Source organism: Cygnus atratus, chromosome 14 (assembly GCF_013377495.2).
Source record: "Cygnus atratus isolate AKBS03 ecotype Queensland, Australia chromosome 14, CAtr_DNAZoo_HiC_assembly, whole genome shotgun sequence".
NCBI lineage: Eukaryota > Metazoa > Chordata > Aves > Anseriformes > Anatidae > Cygnus > Cygnus atratus.
In genome coordinates this window covers 3,537,583-3,549,943 of record NC_066375.1, presented here as the reverse complement: position 1 = coordinate 3,549,943, position 12,361 = coordinate 3,537,583, and the positions used below count along the sequence as shown (strand labels likewise).

The following is a 12,361-nucleotide window of genomic DNA, read 5'->3' as shown; positions in this document are numbered from 1 at the left end:
GAATAGACATTGTACAACTTACTTGCATCCTTTTAGTGAGCCCTCATTTTTTAAAAATTATATTGTTTTGGTCTTCTGGCTGGATGTGTACGTGCCAAGTGAATCCTGACGTCATGGAAGCTCTTAAGACTTTTTTACTTTGACAAAAGCAAAGCTTTCTATCTCAACTTTGTTCAGTTGCATGAGTTGAGTTTTGAATATCAATTTGTTGTGAATTCTCGTAAATTGATATTTACTTGTTTACATATTCAGACAGACTTAAATTGGTTTGTGTTTATAAATCGCAAACTTAGATGTAATTAAATCATTAAACTTGCTACGGTATTAAATATATAGAGAGAAGAAAAAAAAATCAATGCATTAGGCCCTCCATTTGACTGCCTGTGTCCCAGTCTAATGATGCTCTCTGTCCAGGGATGCTGCACACTTCTTCCCAGTGTTGTAAGATGACCTTTAAGGAAACAACTCTTTCTTGACTCAAAGCTTTGAACCTGGTAGAAGGGAACTTCCAAAGCTGCCCCAAAGAAGGGTCTGACCAGAGAATTCAGGTCCAATCTCAATTTTAAATACCTTTTTCCACCTTCTCCTCTTTCAGCTACACGCCTAAATCCAGAGAGATTATTCTGAAAAGTGATTCTCCCTTACAGAGCAAGCTAGATTTTCATCTAATTTAAGATTGGTTTCAAACATGGCTGAAACACCATTTAAACGCTTCGAGCTGAAGTAGCATAAAACAGATGTGAAAGGAAAGTTGGCCGCACGTCCTCTCCAGCCGAGTAGTTCGGATCCCATCCGGATCCAGAAAGTCTTCATTTCCAGCAGTTATAAGAGCTCCGATCTGCTGGGTTTGGGTCAGTTTTGTCTCTGTCAGTGATAAATGAAAACATTGCTGCCTGTATTGGTGTCAGCCCCTTTGAGGGTCCCCCTTTGGCCAGATTTGTTCACCTGGCGTAGTTTTGCTGCTCTCTGCACGCCCCAGCAGTGCTCGGTTATTGTTGGAGAGCTGTGAGGAGAAGGCCAGAGGAAAAATTCCCCCCTCCGTGCCCTCCTCCTCTCCCAAAGCTCCTCTTTTGTGGTCCTCGACACCAGTGCAAAGCGTTCTGTTCCTGCAGAGGAAGTGGGGTACCTCAACTTCCCTAAAGGACCATTAGAAAACTGTAATTTCAAAATGAGTTTCCTGTCCAAGGAAGAGGGCTTAGCACTTAGAAGAACAGTTCTCCACTGTACAGGGCAGACATTTTAGTTTTATGAGGAACAAATAAAACATTCCTCTGTGCTTTACAGGCGTAACACTTTCTTAGGCCCTTTAGTTACGAAATGACCTGTCTGCATAGTTATGCTGATCGGTTGCAGAGAATAACACGGCCCGACTGTTCAGCCCTGCCTGACGCAGTAAAGAAGCGGAGGTGGGGGAAGCAGGGGCAAACTGCAAAGTGGGCTGCTGTTTGTGGCAAATCCTTCCCCTGCTTCGCAGCCAGCAATAAAGTCTGAGATGCAAACAAAACAAGTCCTGCGCTGGAGAGATGGAGATGTTATTGCGGTGACACAGAAGCTTCCTGAGGTCAGTGGGGATGTGCGGGGTGTACCCCAGAGCACAGCTTGTCCTTCTGAATGTGACACGGGTCTTCTGAATGTGATTCTGAATGTCTTCTGTCACTACAGGCAGCTGTGTGCTCTGCCAAGTGCAAGCTAGACCTCAAATGTCTGAGCTGCGGCTTGTAAGAAGTACGTGAGAAGGATTATGCCAGCTTAATTCTGTTCTTTGGAGGTGTGGAAAGCGTAGTCAGGTTGACCTTACCCTGTTAATCCCGCTTTAAAAATAAAGTAATTCTTGTCAGCATGAAACGTTATAAGAGTTACTTCTGGGGGCTTAGTTTTGTATTCTGTCTTGCCCTGTAATACAGTAAACTGTGCGCTTTAAAGAACACAAAAATATCGAAGGCCTACCATGAAACTCAACTGCAGAGCATCCAGAAGCAGCTGGAAGTTTTACAGTAGGTGTCATAACTAGCTTATTGTAGGACTTACAATGAAAAATAATTGGTGAATCATGTTAAATTCAGTCTAACGAGAAGCCATAGTCTGTGCTAGTACTGCTGAAGATTTACTGTGTGTTGCAGTAAAGGCATGTGGCGATGTGGCCTTTGGTTCTAGGCTTTCATTTCAAGATTACTGTCTTAATTTACTCTATTTGCCTCTAAAGCAAGCTTGTGGTAGGGCTTTCATGGTGTAGTCAGTTGTTAAATGTGAAAGCAATTTCATACACTAGTTCTGATGTTAAATTTTAACATTTTCATGTCCTACATATATATTTATTTATATATATACACTTATACGGGGACATTTTCATTTCTTTTTTTCTCTTTTTCTCCAAAAGTTTACAGGTTTACAGAAGGTAGTATACCAAAAGCAATAGTGAAACACAGGCTTGTGCAGAGGATGAAAAGGTTTTGTATAATGGAGACACCAATAGCATGTAATTGCAAAGTCAGAGAAACATATGCCATCTTTGTTTATTGTTCCCCAGAATTCCTTGTAATTAATTTTGGTCTTTGCCTAAGGCTTGTTGAATTGAAGACAGATAAGTTAGCAGGTAAAGCTCCAGCCTTGCACTTCACGGATCCTTACAGGAGAGCAAGTTAATCTTTTCTAATTCAATAACAGTCGTCATATGCACACTTGTTAAACATAATTTGTCAGGAGTGGAATTTTTTTCTAAAAGGATGATTTACTAGGAGCAAACAAGCATGACTTATCAATTACCTTTTCTGGACATCTTCTCAGAGACAGAAAATCATTAAGTCAGTGTAGCAACGGAGTTTGTATTCTTAGTACCCTAACTTGGACGTTGCTTCTATAATGTTACAAAGAAGGAACTGAGAACAGGAGCTTCTCCAGTAACAAAAAAGTAGAAGCAATGCAAGCCAGAAGTCACATTTGTGACAGGTTTGAGGAAAAAACTGTAGCTTTTGTACATCTAGTACTCTTTCCCCTTGTAGAAGGGGGATTGCAGGAAATAAACACGCAATAATCTTGAGAAGAACACTGAGCAGTCAAGAATCTAGAGGAAAGGCTTTAAAGGGACAAATATATATATTATATAAACATTATATATAGTTTAGACCACAGGTCTTCAGGTGCGCATTCTGCCTTCAGCAATTATACACAGAAAAGCAAATGAAAATTTTAGGGTTAGATGCCTCATTGATGGTATTTTGTGGCAGTCAGGAGTAACATATATGATTCAGATATCTTTTTTGCTTGGATGCTAAATGACACATACTGATTTTTCTTAATGATCACAATGTAATTAAAAGGGGCTTACTCTTTTTTTTTTTTTCCCAGCGGAAATTCTGGAATTGGCTGGAAATGCAGCAAGGGACAACAAGAAGGGTCGAGTCACTCCTAGACACATCCTGTTGGCTGTAGCAAATGATGAAGAATTAAATCAGGTAAGAAAAAACCCCACTGTGTGAGGGCCAGGATTTCCTTCAGGGCTTTTTAAATTGTCTTTCCATATAGCTGAATTGTAATTCAAGACCTCTGCTTATTGAACAGCCCACCAGGAAACAGCTCATTCACTCACTAGCACACTCGCTATGTAGCTAACTAGAGCAGTCAGCTTAATTATGTATTTCAGGACACTTAAGATGTGTGAAAATGCAAGGGAGCTCTAGTGTGACATTTGCTTGCACAATTACAGCCACTTCTGTTAAAGACTGGAACATTGTTATAAGCTCTGTAGAGAAGTGGTGGAAATCTTGTGCATACTTTTTGGTTGGTTTTTGTCTCCCCCTTAACCAGTTTAGGACTCAGTGGGACCTATCCCATTCCTACTGAAGTCTGTCATGACAACCACAGAATTAAAAGCTCTGGAACTCTTGCAAGACTGTGTCCTTTACAAATTTCAAGTTGTCTAACTTAGCCAAAAAATAATTCAGGCATTATTATTACAGTGTTGTGGTGGCAGCCAGAGGCACTGGCCAGGATTAATGCCTCTTTGTGTGAGGTGCTGTAAAAATACACCTAAAAAGACACTTTTTCCAACCCTGTGCATCATGATGGAGCAGGAAAAAAAAATCCCCAAACCATCCTCCTTCTGTCTGAAAATTGCTAATACTTTCCGTTCATCATTCTCCTGTAAGCTCAGAGCCTCAGTGGGTTGTGGTTGGGGAGCAGGGAGCAGTAAACGTGAATCAGAAGGTGGGAATACCTGAGGGACTTTGATATCACCGTTTGTATCCTTCCTAATACTGAATTAGTCCCAATTAGATGTTTAAAAAAAATGGATTAAAGTGGTTTTAAATGCAGAACATGATTTATTTCACCTCTGCTTTTAAAGGCTTGAATGAACTGCACACTTTTGAGTATTGATCTGCTTTTCTTCAACTACATAAAGATTTTTTTGAAGAAAGACTTACAGGTATAGAGATTTGTATAAATGTTACCCTCCATTTGAAGTTTCTTTTACTAAGAACTGATTTCTGTTTTAAAAAAATGCCCACTCAAGAAAATTCAGCAACACAGACGTAATACTGTGTTGCCCACAGCATGGTACATATTGCAGTCCTGTACCATGGACTTCGGGGCCCCGTTCCTCAAAAAACAGGGCAGCCCCAGCCACAGACATGAGGGCATTGCAGGGCAGCCTGCTTTCTAGTAGCTGGGTAAGTCTTCATTGCATAGCTTCACAGCTTAATGAAGAAACAGCTCTTGTGTGAGCCCAAGTGACGTTCACAGTAACAAGCATATGTGCAAGAGGAATATATATTCCCTTTACAGTTGCACCTTATTACATTATCAACTTTTTCTGATATTTCACGTTTCATGTCTCTCTTCAAAGACGTATGTTGAGAAACATACAATAATTGGTTAAAACTCAAGGCAATCTACAAAATTTGCAGTAAATGCCATTTTCTGTTTCTTGGTGAGTAAATGCTGGAATTTGTCATCTACAACTTTTATTTTTTATTAGCTATTGAAAGGGGTCACCATAGCCAGTGGTGGAGTGTTACCCAATATTCACCCAGAGCTGTTGGCAAAGAAGCGGGGGTCAAAAGGAAAACTGGAAGCCATCATCACTCCACCTCCAGCAAAGAAGGCAAAGTCTCCATCACAGAAAAAAACTGTATCAAAGAAAACAGGTGGCAAGAAAGGGGCAAGGAAATCCAAGGTAGAGTAATCAGTTTATTTGAAACACAAACTCGGTTATAGTAGCTGTAGAGAGCATCATGTGGGGTAGTTCAGGGATTTCAGTAGCAGCACAAGCAAATGCCGAAGGAGGAGTGCTGCCCAGTCCCTAGGGTAGGTGGAAGAAGTAGCACAGGTCTGCAGGACAGGCAGGCAAGCCAGGCAAGACTCCTCAGTGTTTAGACTTGGTGTTTTTAACTCTGAGGAAGAAATTAAACTAATTCAAAAGGAAGTGTGGAGGTGAGAGAACAAGAGGACCAAAATGTGATTTTTCTTATGCTAGAAAGCTAGGAAGAACATTTAACTGCCTTTTTTCCATTTTTAGTTTCAGTTTGTAGGAGTAGAGAATCTTTCTAATTTGTGCATGTGTAGTGAAGGATAATTCCTTCTGCAAAACTATTGTAAAGCAGTAGGTTATGAAAGTAGGAAGAAAAGTACATATATTTTACCTGAAATTGATGGTGCATTTGAAAATGTTGCCTTCAAACAAAGCTTCTATATTCATCCTGTATGTCTCTATTATTGTTTACTTGGAGACTTCTGATTGTTTCACTCGGTTTTTTGAACTGTTGAATTTAATTTTCCCTTTTAGAACACCTAGTAGCTGACATCTCAAGTTCAGTGTTTCTAATAACCAAGCACTAATAATTTTCCTAAATCTGGATTTTTTTTTCCTGCTTGATTACAAAAGCAGGAAGTCTGTTGTGGGGTTCTGTTTTTCTTCCATACAATACAATAAACTGTATTGTCTGCTTAATATATTGGTATTCAGCTAACAGTAAATTCCAGGGGAACTGAAATAGGACCCCTGAAAATCTAATTTTGAAAACAATTATGTAAAGTAAAGCATGGCTTCAGCTCTTAGAAGCACCAACATACCTTTGCATCAGTCATCTCAGTTGGTCTGCCACAGATTTAGTTTATATACTTTGGAAAGGAACAGTAGGATAACGTTGGCTTGCTTAGTGATTCAGGTGTGCTTTTAGCTTCAGCATAGATATTGGTGAGGTAACAAATATTTATATGAAATCACAAGTAGTAGTTTTATCGAAAATTATTTTTGGCATCACTTGAGTTGATAACTGCAACAGTCAATTCACTATCTTCATGATGCATCTTTTTCAAAATGTTTTTATTTTTATTCAGTAAATCAATGCATTCCTGAAGCCTATCATTTTACTTCAGTTAAAAAATAAATAAAATAATAATGATGATTGAGGGGACTCCCCCTCTACAGTTTTACTGGAGATAAAGGAAAGTGATCAGGTTAAACAAGACAGAAAATTGTTCACTCTTTCTTATTGTTAGGCAGGTAGAAAGTAGAAGTATTCTTCTGACACTGGCTCTAAGGTCAGACAGATTTCAAAACCGTATTTCTAAAAATGTTCGGGAAACCTGTAATCACCTCCCTTCACAGAGGGACAAAATTTGCACTCTGACAAGCCAGTTTTAACCTTAGAATGAGCGTCTGCCCACACATAGATATGTAGGGGGTTTTGTTTGGTTGGGTTTTTTTGCACGCAAGTCGTTACAAAGCTGTTAAAAATTTGTGGTTGTTTGTATTTTTCCTTCAACACTTAAGACAACTGTCCCGTAAATAGCGTACTATCGTAGGCAAGAAAAGCACATATAGAGATATGCAGACTTTGAGGTCAATTTTGTTATTGATTCCTTCAGCTGTTAGCAGTTACTTTAGACTTAAGGATAAAATCCAAATGCCAGTTTCTGTACTGGCATTTTATTGCCTGGTAAGCATTTATGGCATGTCACATATCTTAGTGTTATTAAACAGTGTTTTTCTCTTAGTCTTGAGTTAACTAATTAACTACATTTTTGGAAGAAGAAGCAGGGAGAAGTGAGCAAATCAGCCAGTGCTGACAGTACAACAGAGGGAACTCCTGCAGATGGTTTCACAGTCCTGTCCACAAAAAGTCTGTTTCTTGGCCAGAAGGTATGCTTATACGTTTTTATAAATGAATACCTATTTTCAGTGCTGCTTAGGGAATAGCCCCTCCCACCACCCCCTTTTCCCCAAAAATGTCTAGGCACAATTGGTATTTCCCTATTGAGCACACGTGGGGGTGTGTGGTATTAGTTTTTGAAGAAAGAAATTCTCTGAAACAACTTCTAGAACACTTTAAAAATACATGAATGAGTCTTTATGTGCCTACGTAATTAAATATTCAAATAGAAGGAAAGCCTGTGTGCTTGTAATCTATCTCACCTTATTCACAGAGGGCATAATTGGAACTGCTAATCTTTTGCCAAAGGTGAAATTACTTTAAGAATGAAATGGCTCTTCTGAAGGGCATCCCTCTTCATTCCTGTTGTGAAGGATTTACATTTTTTAATCAAACCCTACTTTAGACATTTGATTATAGTAGTTTTGTGTTTTGTTCTGCTTTGTTTTTTTTTTTTTACAACAGTTAATGCTGTGTAATAATGAATGATGCTTTTATGAAAAGCTATAAGTCAATGATCCTTTTTTCCCTGTGGATATGCTTTGGGACATGGGGTGGTTTAATACAAATACTTGTGTTTAAAGAGACAACTCATTTAAAGAGACAATTCAATAAATTAATTTGGTCTTTTATCTTGAAATCTGCCTTTAGTTTGCCATACAAAATTTTATTAAGTAAAACTGCATCTTTCTTCTATCATTCGGTAATCAGATCATTGTGTTGTAAGCCATAAAAGATGAACCATTTTTGTCCATTGTGGAATGTATCCTCTGACCCGTTTTTATTTCGTGTTGAGGTTGTTCTCCATTTACCTTTCCACAACTTGCTTACTAAGTTTAAAATGCATGAAAGTAACATTATTTCTTGCAAGACTTTGTTTTTCCCAGTTAAATTTGCAGCTAGAGCCAGATTGTTGGTTTGGTAGGTTTTTATGTTTTGGTAGGCTTTTTGCTGTTTGAGTACTTCTACGGGGGGTGGTTTAGAACTAAATTTTAAAAACATTTTGATGACTAAATTGGAACCCAAAACTTATAAACCAAGTTACTGGTTCAAGAAGGCAAGTAAGAAAGAGTTTTATACCTGACTTTGAACTCTTTGTAGTTAGTTACCGTAGGAAACCTGTAATCAGAACTAATGTGTTCTAACGAGACTGGCCTACAAATCAATGGGGCATTGCTGTTGGGCTCAGAGGAAGAAAATCGTGAACTCCAGGACTGCTTTAAGCGGTGGTGAGCACAGCCAGTGTCTGTCGGAGAGCTTTCCAGTGAGTACCTTGTACTGGGAAATGGACTTTCTGGCTTTCTCGTTCCCTTGGAGTGCAGCCCCCTGTAAAGACATGGGCTGCTATGTGCCCATCCTCATACTGGTTCTTTGTCTGTTAGCCCCGCATTTTTTCCATTGACATGAGAGAGCCAGGTGTTAGGTTGTATTTCTAACACAGTACATGTAAATAAGAGAAAAATGAAAACCAGTTTGGCTCCTGTGAGGGAATAGTCCAAATGAAATGAATTATTTTCTCAGGGGTGGAAAATGTACAGATGTTGTTGAGATATTTCAAGCACAGATTATATTTTGCTTTTGACTCCATGAGAGAAACCCTCTTTAGAAGCAGTAAATGATTAGTATAAAAATCTACATAAAAAGTAGGCTATGTCTAACAAATGTACAAATTTTCTGTATCTTGTTACGTGGGAGTTTAAAATGAAATTCTTGTTTGACTTACTCCCAAAACAGCATGTTTAGACCAACCTGAATTCTTTCAAGCATCCATGTTAAGACTGAAAATGGGAAATCCTACAATGCAAAAAAAAAACTTCACACTGCAGTGATCAAAAACATTTCATTTAGCATAAAAACAAAAATGCACCCCTGTTATGCTGGCTCATTCCTAGAAATGTTTTTAAAGTATTCTACAGAAATTATTTTCCAAACATGCATTTTCCAAATCAAAATATTGATTTTCTTCTGTTAAAAAAGGCAGAATTAAAACTTTCAGTCATGGATCCAGTGAGACCTCAGTGCTGCCTGTCTCCTACACTTCTGATGGGCCAGGAGGTTTCTGGCTGAGCCAGGGTGTGTGCTGCTGAGTGCAGGGTTAGCAGACTGGGAGCTCACTGGTGGTGGTCGATAATTATTTGTGACACATGGTAATCTCAGATAACTGAGTTTTTATTTTTGGAAATTTACAAATGAAATGTAACAATATCTTTAAAACTGTAGTGACTTTGAATCAACTAAGTGCTTCTACTTAGCCACTTCTACATGCAATTGCTGTTTAAAAGGATAATAGTGATATTTAAAACGTTTATCAAAGTCTGTTAATTTTGGTGCTTAACAGAAAAAAATCTGTTTAGTTGTAGCTGTCTTAAATTAGTGCCACATGATTTTCATAAACACGATGATAAAAGAATTTTCTTCAATAGCTGTCCTAGACAAGCGTTGTGGTTCAATTCCTTAGGCTTGTGCATGCCATGTATTTTCAAAGGACATGAAGACAAAAGGTGATTGATTGCCTGTTTGGAGGAGGACCTTTCTTCCATTTAAGATAGCTTCACTTTTAAAGAGCATTTTGAAGGAAGGAAAACCTTCTAGTCTGTTGGGCAGGGAGAAAAGCACGTTTAGGTGGTTCACATGGAGGCCTGGAAATACGAGTCCTGGCTTGTGGAGCTGGCTGATTCTGAGATGCTGTGAATCACCTCATCTTTCTCCGTTGTCTTCCTCATTTGTGAAATGGAGACAACTACACGCTTCACATGGATGGCAGGAAAGCTTAATACGTTAAAACGTTTCGAGCTGTTCAATTGGAACGCAAAAATGTTCATATTGATCACAGCTATTTAATTTGTCTTGAATTTGTACATACAGATTTTCAGTATACTTTAATGTTCTGTGTTCTTAATAGAAATGTAAACTACAGTGCAAACACAGACACCTAAAACAAACAAACAAAAAACAATCAGTGTCTTTTGAACTTGATATCCTTGAACACCTTTACAGCATGTCTCTTTGGTCTGCAGAACCGCTGTCTGCTAGAACAGCAAATAATTTGCTAGATGTGGAGAAGGAAGAAAATAATCTTGGTCTTAGCAGCACATAATTCAGAGCTTAAAGCAAATATCTTTTTTCTTGTCCTCACATTTGCAGAAGGGGAAACGAAAGGTTTTACTCACAAGAATGGCTCTTCATACATCTAATATCCCCAGATTTAATTAATGAAAAACACAATGGAAAATATTGCTAACCTGAGTATTGTTCAGTTTTTTACTGTTATTGCTTTAAATGTTAAGACAACAGCTGACATTCAGCTAGAAGTTCCTGGAGATCAGGAAATGGCTAAGAACCCTTCAGTTGTACTTGCAGAAATGTGTTAGTTCTACACTATACAATATTAAAATCCAGTTAATATTTAAATGATTGCACATCCTACAAATAACATCCCAGTGGAAATGTGATATTCTGCGCATTAACTAGTTTAATTTTCCTGAGACAGTTATGGAGCAGAGGCAGACTTGTAAGACCTCAAGCCTAAGCATCAGGGTTTGGACATTCAGAAAGATCTCAGCCTGTTGGTCTGCAAAAGGCACCTCTAGTTTTCTGTATGAAGCTCAAATCAGAAAAAGTTCCAAGAATTTAAAGGTAATTCTGTCTGAGCTAAGAAATGCAAGGCTTAGCTCAGTAGAAAGTACTCATGTATGTGCCAAGTGCCATCTGCATTTTATCTAGCATTTAATGTAAACGTTACCTAAAGATATGTCCATTCTTTATTGCACGTGTATGAGCAAGTTGTCGTATGTTTTTTTTAGAGTGGCCCTTTAGGGATTCATTTCTTCTGTCTAAAATAAATGCTTCATAGTATTGAGTAGTAAAATTGAGCAATTACTCAATGGAGTATTTAAACCTATAGGAAAACTTTTGGTTTTTACTGTACTACTTGACAATCGGCTAACAGTACATTGAACAGTAAATGCAAAACTCAGCAAAATAATGCTTAGCTGCCAACACGTCATCAGTTATGAGCAGCTTTTTAAGCATTTTCTTATTCCTGTTAAGTTGAAGCTTTAATTGCCAACTGGTTGCTTTGCAAATCCCGTATACGAGTAGGTGCAGAGAGAGTTTAAAAGTCTGAAAGCAAGATGGTAGTCAGCCAATAAATCCGGGGCAAAAACTTTTAGAATATAGGGCATTAGGGATCAGAAAGTCACTTATAAAATGAATGAAATGTGCTTAGGAACATACTAAAATTTCCACAAAACAGTCTTTTGGTGTGTGCATGTATTTTGTTGATTGTTTTTTTATTTCAAAATTCATAGTTTCTTTAACATTTTGGTTTGACTTGATTTGACTTTTTTTTTTTAAACAGCAGTTGCTTGTAGTCAAACTCAAGACTCAAACTCAAGTATGAATAACTCACCAAGTGTGAAGTATTAAAGGATTCTAAGCTATTTGGAAAGTAAGCTTTTTTAGATTTGTTACAGACTCCCATACAGACTTATACTTAAAACAGAGCTGAATTACACTCGTTTTTAGCCAAAATCACCCTATATTAAAGGAACATCGGTTTTTCATGTAACGTATGCAAAATATATGATATTGCAGAAAAGCAAGGTCAATTCATGTAATCAGATGAATGAAACGGAAATAGTTTTATCCATAAAACTTAAATAAATGTATGTTGGCCTCCTTAAATGACTATTCATTTGTATTGGTTTCGTGAATTGGTTTGTGTTGCCACTAATAAACTCACACATGGAGAAGATATAAAAAGTTAAGTTTACAGAATGTGTGGATTACAATCCACGAGATGAAATTCAGTTATTGAAGAGATTAATTGCCATGCCTGAATGTATATGTTAAGCTTCATATGTTGAATCCAGTGGGCTTTGGATTAGAAGGAAAGCCTCACTTGGTTTCAGCTGGCTTCAGGATTGCATAAATAACTGAGAACTTTCCATTTTGTAGTTGCTTTCCCTGTTGCCCAATCACCTCTTGAAAAAATGATTTTAAATGGATATGCATGATGTAGATCTAAGCATAATTTATGATAGAAACAGTCTATTTCCATATACAAAAGAGTCTGGGTTTTTTTTCCTCTGTAAAGTGCAAAGTTTTGGGTCTAGTAAAACTGGTGCATGTGAAATCAGACTTCCCAGGGTTGGCTGCAGAGCAGTGGTCCAAACCCCGGCTTATAAGCCTCCTTACATATCAGTCAG

At 37.9% G+C, this 12,361-nt stretch overlaps 1 protein-coding gene across 15 annotated transcripts in view; it reads left to right on the top strand.

Moving 5' to 3' along the window:
* The window catches only part of LOC118254903 (core histone macro-H2A.1), a 46,226-nt gene that overhangs the window by 18,911 nt on the left and 14,954 nt on the right, over window positions 1-12,361 (top strand). For 6 of the 15 annotated variants that reach the window (XM_035560663.2, XM_035560655.2, XM_035560657.2 and 3 more), the window contains 3 exons: window positions 3,346-3,452; window positions 4,976-5,173; window positions 7,031-7,141. In XM_035560663.2, coding sequence (XP_035416556.1) covers window positions 3,346-3,452; window positions 4,976-5,173; window positions 7,031-7,141 — 416 coding nt within the window. The remainder of the gene's footprint in view (window positions 1-3,345; window positions 3,453-4,975; window positions 5,174-7,030; window positions 7,142-12,361) is intronic. The other 9 variants (XM_035560664.2, XM_035560661.2, XM_035560665.1 and 6 more) reach the window with 3 other exon arrangements.